This window comes from Branchiostoma lanceolatum, chromosome 1 (assembly GCF_035083965.1).
Source record: "Branchiostoma lanceolatum isolate klBraLanc5 chromosome 1, klBraLanc5.hap2, whole genome shotgun sequence".
NCBI lineage: Eukaryota > Metazoa > Chordata > Leptocardii > Amphioxiformes > Branchiostomatidae > Branchiostoma > Branchiostoma lanceolatum.
This window is the reverse complement of record NC_089722.1, coordinates 5459951-5471970: the sequence shown is the minus strand read 5'-3', so window position 1 is coordinate 5471970 and position 12020 is coordinate 5459951. Positions and strand designations below refer to the sequence as shown.

Genomic DNA, 12020 nt, shown 5'->3' with positions numbered 1-12020 from the left:
ACTTGGTACCATTAATTGATCCAGGAAAAGACACCACGACCGCTTCCGGGACAGACATACAACGATTTCATCAACATTGTAAAGTCAACGACAAGCGGTGTAGGATTAACTCGGTACGTTTAATGAATTCCAGAAAACGACAACGAAGTATGAAACTGTCCAGGAACAGACGAACAACGACACCAAGGCCAGAGTTGTTGACACAACGACATGCTTTACCGTCAGCCCTTATTGTTATGATTTGTTTGTTCAGTGACAGTGACACCACTGTCGCGCATATTCGTGTGTTAACTTAAACCCTGTCAGTTGCATAGACTCACACTTCATTAAGAAGTGGCTTGAGTTGGTTTATGCCCATTATCTACTCTTATAGTTTATTATTGCTTTTCTTTGCCCAGTGGCGAATCCGGTGCGGGTAAGACTGAGAACACGAAGAAGGTTATCGCCTACTTCGCCCAGGTTGCTGCCATTGGCGGTCCCAAGAAGGAGGAAGAGAAGAAGATCACCCTTGAGGACCAGATCGTGCAGACCAACCCTGTACTGGAGTCCTTCGGTAACGCCAAGACCGTCAGGAACAACAACTCCTCCCGTTTTGTGAGTACTCTTAAACTCTATTAAAGGTGCCCTAAGCGGTTTCCGGGGGGTAAAACTGGAAGTATTCTGAATAAGGCAATCTGTATGAAATTGACATTTACCTTCCCATATTGGCAAATTTGCATCATTATTTCATACTTCGGGCGTTTAAAAAGAGCGCAGAAGCAAGGCGCAAAAGCATTTTTTCATTTATGGGTACCACCCAATAATCAGCCCAGAAGTCGGCCGTAACCATTTTCTGTCTACAATTTTCGGTAACTTCCGACCGTGTGACGTCACAATGTCCGAGCAAATTGAGCCATAACCATGTGACTAATTCACCGGAAGGATTCGGGACTCATCTGTAAGAATCGCATACATTCGGAAGATTTGAAATAATAGCTGGCCTTCAGGCGCTCAGATATTTTTAATGAGTTTCCACCACAGAGCGACATTGCATCTTTGCTCCATGATGGTCGATATGCAATGGGACACTGTTATTTAAACTTACTATGGATAGAAATCACTAGAAAATTGATTTTGAAAATATGACTTTCAACTCCCTAATAATGCTTAGGGCACCATTAACGTTCAAACCGATGATAGAAAAGTGTAATGGAAGTAGAAATGTAATCTAAAAGCAGCGTACGATTTAAAACAGAAATGTACAATGCTCCTAATCGGCGAAACTCACTTTCATCTGCAGTTTGCTTGTACGGGCCCTTTGATTCTAATCGATTATCTTTGGGTAACGAAACTGTTCTTACACACCAGGGTAAATTCATCAGGATCCACTTCAACCAGAAGGGCAAGTTGGCTGGTGCCGACATCGAGTCTTGTGAGTATGGATTTGAATATAGTAATAGCCATCTAATATCGAAATCAATATCTGTGATGACTCACTCGATTAATCCGTCTCTTCTACTTCTTCTTTGGTCCCATGTTTTATCACAAGCTGCTGTGTTGTGTTGTGTTAAGTTCCGTACTCGTTTTGCATCCCCCAGACCTGCTGGAGAAGGTGCGTGTGATTGAGCAGCTGCCTGGTATGGAGCGTGGCTACCATATCTTCTACCAGCTGCTGTCAAGTGGCATAAAAGAAGTCACAAGTAAGTGGGCATACGGGTACACATTTTTCCAAAATAATGGCATATATGACCATATGGCAAAGATGACAGTGACCAACGTTACTCTGAGGTTTAAAAAAAAGCATTGAGACTCACTGCATCTTTTCTGATTAGTATCCTGTTGCCATTGTGTAAATTTAAAAGATGCTCGTTCGTCATACTGATGCTGAAGATCGTAAGACGAAAAACGGCGAAGTTTATTAGCCCTATGTTTTTCATATGAGGCATTATGGAATGTATAAACAAATACTCTCACTACATTACAGAGATGTTGATGGTGAGCGACAATGCCCACGACTACCGCTTCACCGAGAAGGGCGAGAAGACCATCAAGGGCGTGGACGACAAGGAGGAGATGGTGTTGACGGACGAGGCCTTCGATGTGCTGGGCTTCACCAAAGATGAGGTGACGAACATCTACAAGCTCACGGGTGGTCTGTGCCACTTCGGTAACATGAAGTTCAAGGCCAAGCCAAGAGAGGAGCAGGCAGAAATGGACGGCACTGAGGGTGAGTTCGATTAAAGGATTAATGGGTGAACCAATGGATATCTGGTATCGACACACAGAAAACGAACGTAATGACACAAAGGTATTCTGCTTCTGTTTGCGTGTGTGTTCTGATTTTAGTTAAACGTCTTGTATCCACTTGTGCATTGTGACTTCACGTCAATTTGAACTCTTGCAGCCGCCGATAAGATGTCCTTCCTGTACGGCCTCAACAGCGGTGACCTGCAGAAGGGTCTGCTGAAGCCCAGGGTAAAGGTCGGCAACGAGTGGGTGTCAAAGGGCCAGAACTGCAATCAGTGCATCTACGCCGTCGGTGCCCTGGCTAAGGGCGTGTTCGACAGGATCTTCAAGTTCCTGGTCAAGAAATGTAACGAAACTCTGGACACCAAGATGAAGAGGGAGAACTTCATTGGTGTGCTGGATATTGCCGGCTTTGAGATTTTCGAAGTAAGCAAACATTATATTTGGGATAATGCGCCAGACTGGAAGACGTGCGTTTTATTTTCTAAGAATAATTTGTAAGGCATACCGTTACTTTTCTGTACTTGGGAAAAAGTGACAACACATCCGTTTATTTGATAAGACGTTGTGAATTGTATTACAAAATCACCCGCTATCACAATTACAACTGATGGTGTATTCTATTTCCACAGTTCAACAGTTTTGATCAGCTCTGCATCAACTACACCAACGAGAAGCTGCAGCAGTTCTTCAACCACCACATGTTCGTGGAGGAGCAAGATGAGTACAAAAGGGAAGGAATCGAGTGGGAGACCATCGACTTCGGCATGGACTTGGCAAAGACGCTTGCTCTGATCGAGAAGGTGAGCAAAATAAGTAGACCGGTTATATATGACTTGCCTCAACGTTATAAATTAGATAAGACACTACGATGGTTATTCTATCAAGTAAGTATATGAAATCAGCCTTTCAATTTGAAGACCTGTTGTATTTGAGTCCCGTTTGACACATTTTGTTACTTTTTTTATCTAGCCTCTGGGTATTTTGGCCATTCTGGAGGAACAGACTATGTTCCCTAAGTCCAGCGACAAGACTTTCATCGACAAGCTGCGTGACGCGCACTTGGGCAAGCACACCAGCTTCCTGAAGCCGAAGAAGCCCAAGATCCCCAAGTACGAGGGTCACTTCGATCTGGCTCACTACGCCGGTAACGTTACATACAACATCTGCGGCTGGCTGGAGAAGAACAAGGACCCCGTGAACGAGACGGTGGTCGGCACCTTCAAGAAGTCAACCAATGAGCTCCTGAGTGATCTTTATGCAGACTTCATGACGGCAGAGGACACAGGTTAGTACTTTTGTTCTACAGTGCCACTGCATCCCTTGAGTCGAACCCAACGACAAGTTACCACTGGTTAACGTTACACGCATGGCTTGTCAGTGTCACACCTTATTGTTATCGTTTTCAAAAGTCGGCTTCGTCATGGTACTACCTTGCCTTAATCGTTCTTTCTCCTTTATTCATATGTTCAAAGTTACGCTAAAACACTACCACCAAGCGTATTGTTTATATCCTGATCATGTTGTGAGCATGGCCATGCATGAGGTGAGACAAGGGAATGCTTTACACTCTGCCGGCTGATCGCTCGGCGCATTGGTAATCAATTCCTTGAATATCTGGCAGCGGAACAGTAACCCATGCACGTGTTTCCACCCTCTTAGCTGCTGCCCAGAAGAAGTCTGGTGGTGGTGGAAAGGGCAAGAAGGGCGGAGCCTTCCAGACCGCCTCTGCAACCCACAGGGTGAATACGATATATGATGAAATACACAATTCTATTCTGAGATGACATAAATTGTACATTCTCCCACGCTTGTTCAATCTTGCCTTATGTCAAACTCATCATATATATGGCCTCCGTCGGTCAGTATTGACCATGGCAAAATCCTAATTCACATCAGCCCTACAGCATCGACTATGGCTAAACAGCCCTATACGAGAATGGCAACTCATCATGTTACCTGTTATATACATGGTGGTAAGGTTGTCTGAAAAGGTTCTAAGGTTTGTACGTTCTATGTATGCTTTATTATTACGACCGCGCAATACTACACTTTATGTAAAGTTCGAAAGGGACTAAAACTATTCCTTTTTCTCTGTTTCCTTGGTTACAGGAGCAGTTGGCTAGGCTGATGGCCACTCTGCACACCACATACCCCCACTTCGTGCGTTGTCTGATCCCCAACGAGTTGAAGACTCCTGGTCTCTTGGACAACCCATTGGTGATGCATCAGCTGACGTGTAACGGTGTACTCGAGGGTATCCGTATCTGCCAGAAGGGCTTCCCGAACAAGATGATCTTTAAGTATGTATTCAAGACTTTTATTAACATATACTTGCTTATCTAGAAAATGGCACAATTCGAATGCCAAAATAAGTGATATGACCCATGTCAACAAGATGGTCATCAGGTACGGATTCTTTCAAAACCTCTAAACGTTTCTGTCAATGATGATCAAAGGCAACATTTAAAATTGTCAGCCATTTATTTATTTAAGTTAAGTTAGTGAAAGATAGGATTTGATTTGTACTTTTTTTACACTGACACCAATCTCTTCCATCACAGGGAGTTCAGGCAGCGCTACAAGCCTGTGGACCCCGTCCTGGCAAAGCAGGTTGAGGACGACAGGGAGTGCTGCGTCAAGCTGCTGGAAAAGTCCGGCTTGCCGAAAGAACAGTTTGGCGTCGGCACAACAAAGATTTTCTTCAAGGCCGGCCAAGTGGCTAAACTTGAGGACATCCGTGACGCGAAACTGGCTGTCATCATCACTGTCATCCAGCAGCGTCTCCGAGGAAAACTGCAGCGCATCGCCTACCAAGTGCTCCAGGACCAGAGGTAAGCGTCCATAGACACATATTTACACCAACAAAGCGACTGAAGGGTTACTATTTTACGAAATCATCTCACCAACAGTACAAACATCTCCAGGTTTTATCTAAATAAACTGTTCCAACTTTTCAACCAACAGTACTTCCTGTTCTCAAGACACCGATCGAAACCAATCAACATCTATGACACCTATCAGACACCCAAGTTGTAACTCCAGAATCTGAGGTTAAACTTCACATACTCAAAAAATGAAAATAAGAATTGGAATACCAATCATGAAATTCTTGTCATAGAAACACCATAATAGAATTCTAACAATCTAACTAGATTTTGTCAGAAGTATTTTTCATATCTTTATGATTACCAAGAGCCCCCGTCTTCCAAGCCAAGCTAATATAACATCATGTCAAACCTTAGGGCTGCCCTGAAGATGCTGCAGCGTAACGTCCGTAACTGGATGAACCTGCGCAACTGGGACTGGTGGAAGCTGTTCTGCACCATCAAGCCACTGCTGTCCCAGTCTCGGGCGGATGAGGAGCTCCGTGCCAAGGAAGAGGAGCTGGGCGAGCTTAAGGAGGAAGTGGAGAAGGAAGAGACCACAATGGCTGAGATTCAGCAGAAGCTGACCGTGGTCGAGCAGGAGAAAAATGAACTCGCCGGGCAACTGTCTTCGGTGAACAAATGTGTTTTCAATACACCTTGATTTGAAAAAAGATACCTCTGTTGAAATACAATGTATGTGGGGTGAGCCCCTCTGCTGAAACTCTATCCTCGTAAAAAAATCACTTCCCCAAAATTGTTATCTTTTTTTAGGCGGAAAACGGCCATTTATTACACTTCGGAAATAGCATGGCCACAAGTCTCTCAGTCAAACTCCCTGCAGATTATAATATGCAAATATATGCCCAAAAGTATCCTTTGGAATATAAGCAAATCTCTCTGATGCACTTTTTTTCCAGGAACAAACCAACACAGGTGACATCGCCGACAGGGCTCAGAACCTGATCAAGAACAAGGCAGACCTGGAGCAGAAGATTATTGACTACAAGACGCTCCTTCAAGACGAAGAAGGCAAGAACTCTACGCTCAGCGCTGGAAAGCGCAAGGTAAGCCGTCTTCGCCAAGTAGACTCGAGAAAATATCGTTGGAACGTTTTCAACAAGATGTGTTCAACAACAAAAAGGTGAAATTCCAAGAAAAAACGTTACCTCTCAGGGACCAAGTAATCATACAAAAATGAATCTTTTTATGACACGTTCGATACAGAACTTTTCTCAGTGACGTGTTTTTTACCTGGTAGATTGAAGGAGAGGTGGACAACCTTAAGAAGGACCTGGAGGAGCTGGAGAAGACTCTGCAGAAGGTGGAGAAGGAGACACGCGGCGTGGAGAACAGGGTCCGCACCACCTCAGATGAGCTGGCGACGCAAGAGGACCAGATCGCCAAGCTGTCCAAGGAGAAGGCTAAGCTGGAACAGCTCAATGCAGTAAGTTGTAACTGCTGGGCACTCAGTACAGGAGCAAACGAGGGCAAGCATACGGCAACAATCATTATTGGAACCGATGCAATAAACTTATTTTTTTGAGGTTGATTTCGTCTAATTCTATGAAAATAGTTGATGTCCATACAAATACCATTTATACAATTCCCTACACACCTATTGAGAAGAAAAGGGGTGACCCGGTGTGCTTGGCCAAAAACACGCGAGCCGTAGCAAAGCCGTACTGCACTAGTAGCTAACGTTAAATCGCTATGCTTCGTCCTCAGTCTGAGGATGGACCGCTTTACCTTTACAATTGCTTAGACTTTCACGTCTTGCCACTCATGGGGCAGTTAGTCAAGTCCAGCACGTTCTGTCCACAGATAATCTCATTACACCCTCCTTCCCTTGTTCACTGCCAATACTTAAATCTCCAATCATGTATAAGAGAACCATAAATTTGTAGGATTTTCTTGTACCATTTATGAGTCTAATACACACCGGTACGTTGCTCTGTACCCAAGACTTACTTCGACCTATCCTCACATCAGTTTTAACATCCCTACAGACCACCCTGGAAGACCTGCAGAAGGAGGAGGACAAGGTCAACAGCCTCAGCAAGTTCAAGGCCAAGCTCGAGCAGCAACTGGATGACGTACGTATTGGAATTCATGAATGACATTTTTGATGCTTCACAGCAAAAATGACGTCGGTGTAGCGCAAATGTGCTACACACTTTCCACCAAAAGCCGTAAACTTCACAGAAAAACGGAACCTGTTAGCTCATTGTTGACTTCGTGTTTGAGACCATGACGATATGGGAACGTAATTCCTTAGTAAACAAACGACAGAGCGGATCAGAAACCGAGAAATGGTCCACTAGCGCGCAATTTTAATCGACTAGCTGTATTCAAGTCAAATCTATTCTTACGATTACCCATCGTCTTTCTGTAAAAATCTCTTTTTATGTACCTAGCTCGAAGAGAACCTGGATCGCGAGAAGAAGGCGCGTGCCGAGGCCGAGAGGCTGAAGAGGAAGCTGGAGGGCGACCTGAAGGCCGCACAGGAGACTTTGGGAGGCCTGGAGAACGAGAAGGCCGACCTGGAGGAGCGCATCAAGAAGTAGGAATTTCCTCTTAAGCTGTGTTGAAAAGAAGAGTTTTCCATCGGCTAATAATCATCCAGAGTCTTTTAAACTTGTTTACAACGAAAATAGTGAATAATATGCTAAGATACCACTAAAATGTCCGTTTGCTATATTTCTGCTACACAGGAAGGAGTTTGAAATCAAGGGCCTCGAGGCTAAGCTGGAGGACGAGCAGAGTCTTGTCACTTCTCTGCAGAAGAAGATCAAGGAACTGCAGGGCCGCATCGAGGAGCTTGAGCAGGAGCTCGAGGCCGAGAGGAACGCCCGTGCTAAGGTCGATAAGCAGAGGGCTGACCTGGCTCGTGAGCTCGAGGATCTGGGAGACCGTCTGGAAGAGGCCGGTGGCGCAACCGCCGCCCAGGCTGAGGTCAACAAGAAGCGCGAAGTCGAGCTGCAGAAACTCCGCCGCGAGCTGGAGGAGTCCAACATGCAGCATGAGGCCACCGTCGCTGCCCTGAGGAAGAAGCTGTCCGACGCCAGCTCTGAGCTGGGCGAGCAGGTGGAGAACCTGCAGCGCGTCAAGGCTAAGCTAGAGAAGGAGAAGACCACCCTCAAGATGGAAGTCGACGACTTGGCTACAAACGTCGAGGCCATCACAAAGGGCAAGCTGAACGTGGAGAAGGCAAACCGTTCCCTCGAGGAGCAGATCGCCGAGGCCAACGTGAAGATCGAGGAGTCAAGCAGGCAGATCCAGGAACTGACATCCCTGAAGTCCCGCTTTGAGACCGAAAATAATGAGATCAGCCGCCAGCTCGAGGAGTCCGAGAGCCAATGCAGCCAGTTGGGCCGTGCCAAGAGCATGCTGAACCAGCAGCTTGAGGAGCTGAAGCGCCAGCTTGAGGAGGAGACCAAGGCCAAGAACCACCTGGCTCACCAGCTGCGTGCTGCCCAGCATGACTCCGACACTCTGAAGGTTCAACTTGAAGAGGAGCAGGAAGGCAAGGCTGAGATCCAGCGCGCCCTGTCCAAGGCCAACACAGAGGTCACTGCCTGGCGTGCCAAGTACGAGTCCGACGCCATCCAGCGCGCCGAGGAGCTGGAGGATGCCAAGAAGAAGCTGGCTGCTCGCCTTCAGGATGCTGAGGAACAGGTGGAGGCCGCTAATGCCAAGTGCAGCTCTCTGGAGAAGGCCAAGAACAGGCTCGCCGGTGAGGTCGAGGATCTCATGATCGACGTTGAGCGGGCCAACTCCGCGGCAGCACAGCTGGAGAAGAGGCAGCGTCTAATTGACAAGCAGATCGCCGAATGGAAGACCAAATGCGAAGAAATAAGCGCTGAGCTGGAGACCTCTTCGAAGGAGGCCCGTGCCTATGCCAACGAGCTGTACAAGCTGAAGGGACAGTATGAAGAAACCATGGAGGCTCTCGAAAACCTGAAGAAGGAGAACAAGTCTTTGCATGGTACGAATGTACATCAAGATACATTTGCCTCTATGAGTCAACATTGCGGTGTATTTTCTATTGATAATGGAGAATGCAGACATTGCATGACGGGCACCACTTCGTGCCCTTATAGAAAAAGAACTGGCTTTCATAAACTACAATCGACTAACCACCTCCTAGTATGAGTTGCGTATTTGGGAGATAATGTTGAGAAGCAAAGTTTACTTTTCCCTTAACGTCTTCTTTCAGACGAAATCCACGAGCTTGTCGACCACCTCGGCGAGAGTGGAAAGAACGTCCACGAACTCGAGAAGGCCAAGAAGCGCCTGGAGGTAGAGAAGGAGGAACTGCAGACTGGTCTCGAGGAGGCAGAGGGTGCACTGGAAGTAGAGGAGGGCAAGGTTCTGCGCGTCCAGCTCGAATTGTCTCAGCTGAAGGCTGATATCGACCGCAGGCTGGCCGAAAAGGACGAGGAGTTCGAAAATACCCGGTAAGAATTTCGGAAAGATCCACTGGGCCATCGCTCTGTCACAAACATATCTTATACTGCGTGGTGTTTATTCAGAATTTGTCCTGTGTTTTCCAATCATTGTCTTTAAACATATTTTCGTGTTATCATTACCAATTACAGCAAGAACCACCAGAGGGCCTTGGATGCGCTGCAGACTACCCTGGACGTGGAGGCCAAGGGAAGGAACGAGGCTGTCAGGGCCAGGAAGAAGCTGGAGGCTGATGTAAATGAGGTCGAGGCTGCCTTGGAAAACGCCACGAAGGCCAACAACGAGGCCAGGAAGACCATCAACAAGCTCCAGAACCAGATCCAGGAAGTCCAGGCCCAAATTGACGACGAACAGAGGGCACGCGAGGAGGCCCGCGAGCATCTCGCCATGTCTGAGCGCCGCTCCAACATGCTGACCGCTGAACTCGAAGAGCTCCGCAATGCCCTGGACCAAGCCGAGAGGGCCCGCAAGATGACCGAGGCCGAGCTTGTGGAGTCTTCAGACCGCGTCGGTGAGCTGTCTGCACAGAACACCTCTCTGGCTGGCCACAAGAGGAAGCTGGAAGGTGAGATCCAGACCCTGCAGGCTGAGCTGGACGAGGTTATGGCTGAGCACAGGCAGACCGAGGATAAGGCAAAGAAGGCTATTGCTGACGTAAGTATATCTATATTCCCTATGCACCTATTCGTTCTCGTCAACATCATCGCATCCATTTATACTGTGTCATGTTTTTCTCGAAAGTTTTGAAAAAAAGTCATGTTTGTTTTTCTAATTCCGTCAATAGGCCTCCCGCATCTCAGAAGACCTGCGTCAAGAACAGGAACACACCGCCCACATCGAGAAGAGCAAGAAGAACCTGGAAGCCTCCATCAAGGACCTGCAGAGGAGACTGGACGAGGCCGAGGCTATCGCGATGAAGGGTGGCAAGCGCGCACTGCAGAAGTTGGAGGCCAAGGTGAGGTCATCATCTTGTACTGGTGTCATATCTTGGTCTTTGGGCATTTCGTCGTACACCGAATAGATCACCATGTAACAGCTAAAAGCTAACTTCACAAGGAAAATCGCATTGTGTTTCACGAACACAGGTGCGTGACCTGGAGTCCGAACTCGACACTGAGCAGAGGCGTCACCAGGAGACCCTGAAGAACCTGAGGAAGAATGAGCGCCGTCTCAAGGAGCTGAGCTTCCAGGCCGACGAGGATCGCAAGAAGGAGGAGCGTATGCAGGAGATGGTCGAGAAGCTGCAACTGAAGATTAAGACATACAAGAGACAAGTGGAGGACGCTGTACGTTTCCTTCGTTTTCACCGATATCTTAACTTTTGCTTATATGCGCTGAAGCAGGAATTATTTTGTCCATTAATTGCAACGTTTATAGAGAGACGGTATCATTGGTGAAAAAGAAAGTTAAATTCTCTTCATCTGCTATTTATGACACAATACTGCAATATATTGATGCCTTTTGAACCGTAAGTATCGATTTACAGGAGGAGCAGGCCAACGTTAACCTGGCGAAGTGGCGCAAGACCCAGCACGATCTGGAGGATGCCCAGGAGAGGGCCGAGATGGCCGAGTCCGCCCTGGGCAAGATGCGCGCCCAGCACCGTTCAGCAGTAAGTTTCTAGACCTGCCCTTTTCTCTTCTTCAAAATGCCTATTTGACATCACTTGTTCTTTTTTCTTCTTTGTTATCATTTACTTCTTTGTTTGCCTCCTTAAGACTAATGATCTTGTAATACCATTTTCTTTTCCAGCACAAGTAGAAACCTAGACTCCGTCAGCTGTTAACCATGGTAAATAAGTAACCGACCGTTCATGGCTTAGAAGAGAAATCCAGTACGACTGTTCTGTGTGATTCGTCCACTGTCTCAGCGATGTGCCACATCTGGGGGCCCCAACGCACGCACACGTTTTACTGACACAGCACTAGATAGGGGCATCACTGGGGGAGTTTGGAACCGATCGCTACTGTGTACTGTCATCCATCAAACCGCCATGGTTAGCTTAAGTCTACAGAACAACTTTGTCTTATGTATTGTTTCCTAGTTGTAGGTCCTGTCCGTCTGTGAAAAATCTAAATGCAAAGTAACGACAGCCAAGTGACATATCTGTACAAGTATACAAACGTTAAGTCAATTGTTCTCGTTTACGTCTGTTCATGTGTTCTTTGTCCAGTAAAATCATTGATAAATACGGTAAAAGCTATCAGAATTATACAGAAAAAAACACGGATTTGGGATTGGGATCTGGTGACAGGAAGAGCCTCTCAACCCTACATTCAACGTCAACCGTCGACCAGTTGACCGTGGAACTATCCAGGAAGGCAATGGTGTATATGTACGTGTATCTCTTCCGGGACCACTAAGTAGTCTTAGAGATGCGTTTGAGAAATGTATGGTTTGTGACGTGTATGGTTGCTTCGTTGCATTTGATGCTGATTAAACTTCTTTGAACAAAAA

The 12020-nt window shown here is 46.7% G+C and overlaps 1 protein-coding gene across 1 annotated transcript in view; it reads left to right on the top strand.

The window, feature by feature from the left end:
- Window positions 1-12020, top strand: part of LOC136430787 (myosin-7-like) — a 15924-nt gene extending 3904 nt beyond the window's left edge. Inside the window, exons 6-27 of the mRNA XM_066421736.1 lie at window positions 399-594; window positions 1348-1411; window positions 1578-1679; window positions 1964-2206; window positions 2384-2652; window positions 2859-3029; window positions 3199-3514; window positions 3889-3968; window positions 4339-4529; window positions 4791-5060; window positions 5472-5727; window positions 6014-6160; window positions 6355-6540; window positions 7103-7189; window positions 7511-7656; window positions 7808-9081; window positions 9313-9553; window positions 9695-10217; window positions 10348-10518; window positions 10649-10849; window positions 11050-11175; window positions 11316-12020. Coding sequence (XP_066277833.1) covers window positions 399-594; window positions 1348-1411; window positions 1578-1679; window positions 1964-2206; window positions 2384-2652; window positions 2859-3029; window positions 3199-3514; window positions 3889-3968; window positions 4339-4529; window positions 4791-5060; window positions 5472-5727; window positions 6014-6160; window positions 6355-6540; window positions 7103-7189; window positions 7511-7656; window positions 7808-9081; window positions 9313-9553; window positions 9695-10217; window positions 10348-10518; window positions 10649-10849; window positions 11050-11175; window positions 11316-11324 — 5269 coding nt within the window. The 3' untranslated portion in view covers window positions 11325-12020. The remainder of the gene's footprint in view (window positions 1-398; window positions 595-1347; window positions 1412-1577; window positions 1680-1963; window positions 2207-2383; window positions 2653-2858; window positions 3030-3198; window positions 3515-3888; window positions 3969-4338; window positions 4530-4790; window positions 5061-5471; window positions 5728-6013; window positions 6161-6354; window positions 6541-7102; window positions 7190-7510; window positions 7657-7807; window positions 9082-9312; window positions 9554-9694; window positions 10218-10347; window positions 10519-10648; window positions 10850-11049; window positions 11176-11315) is intronic.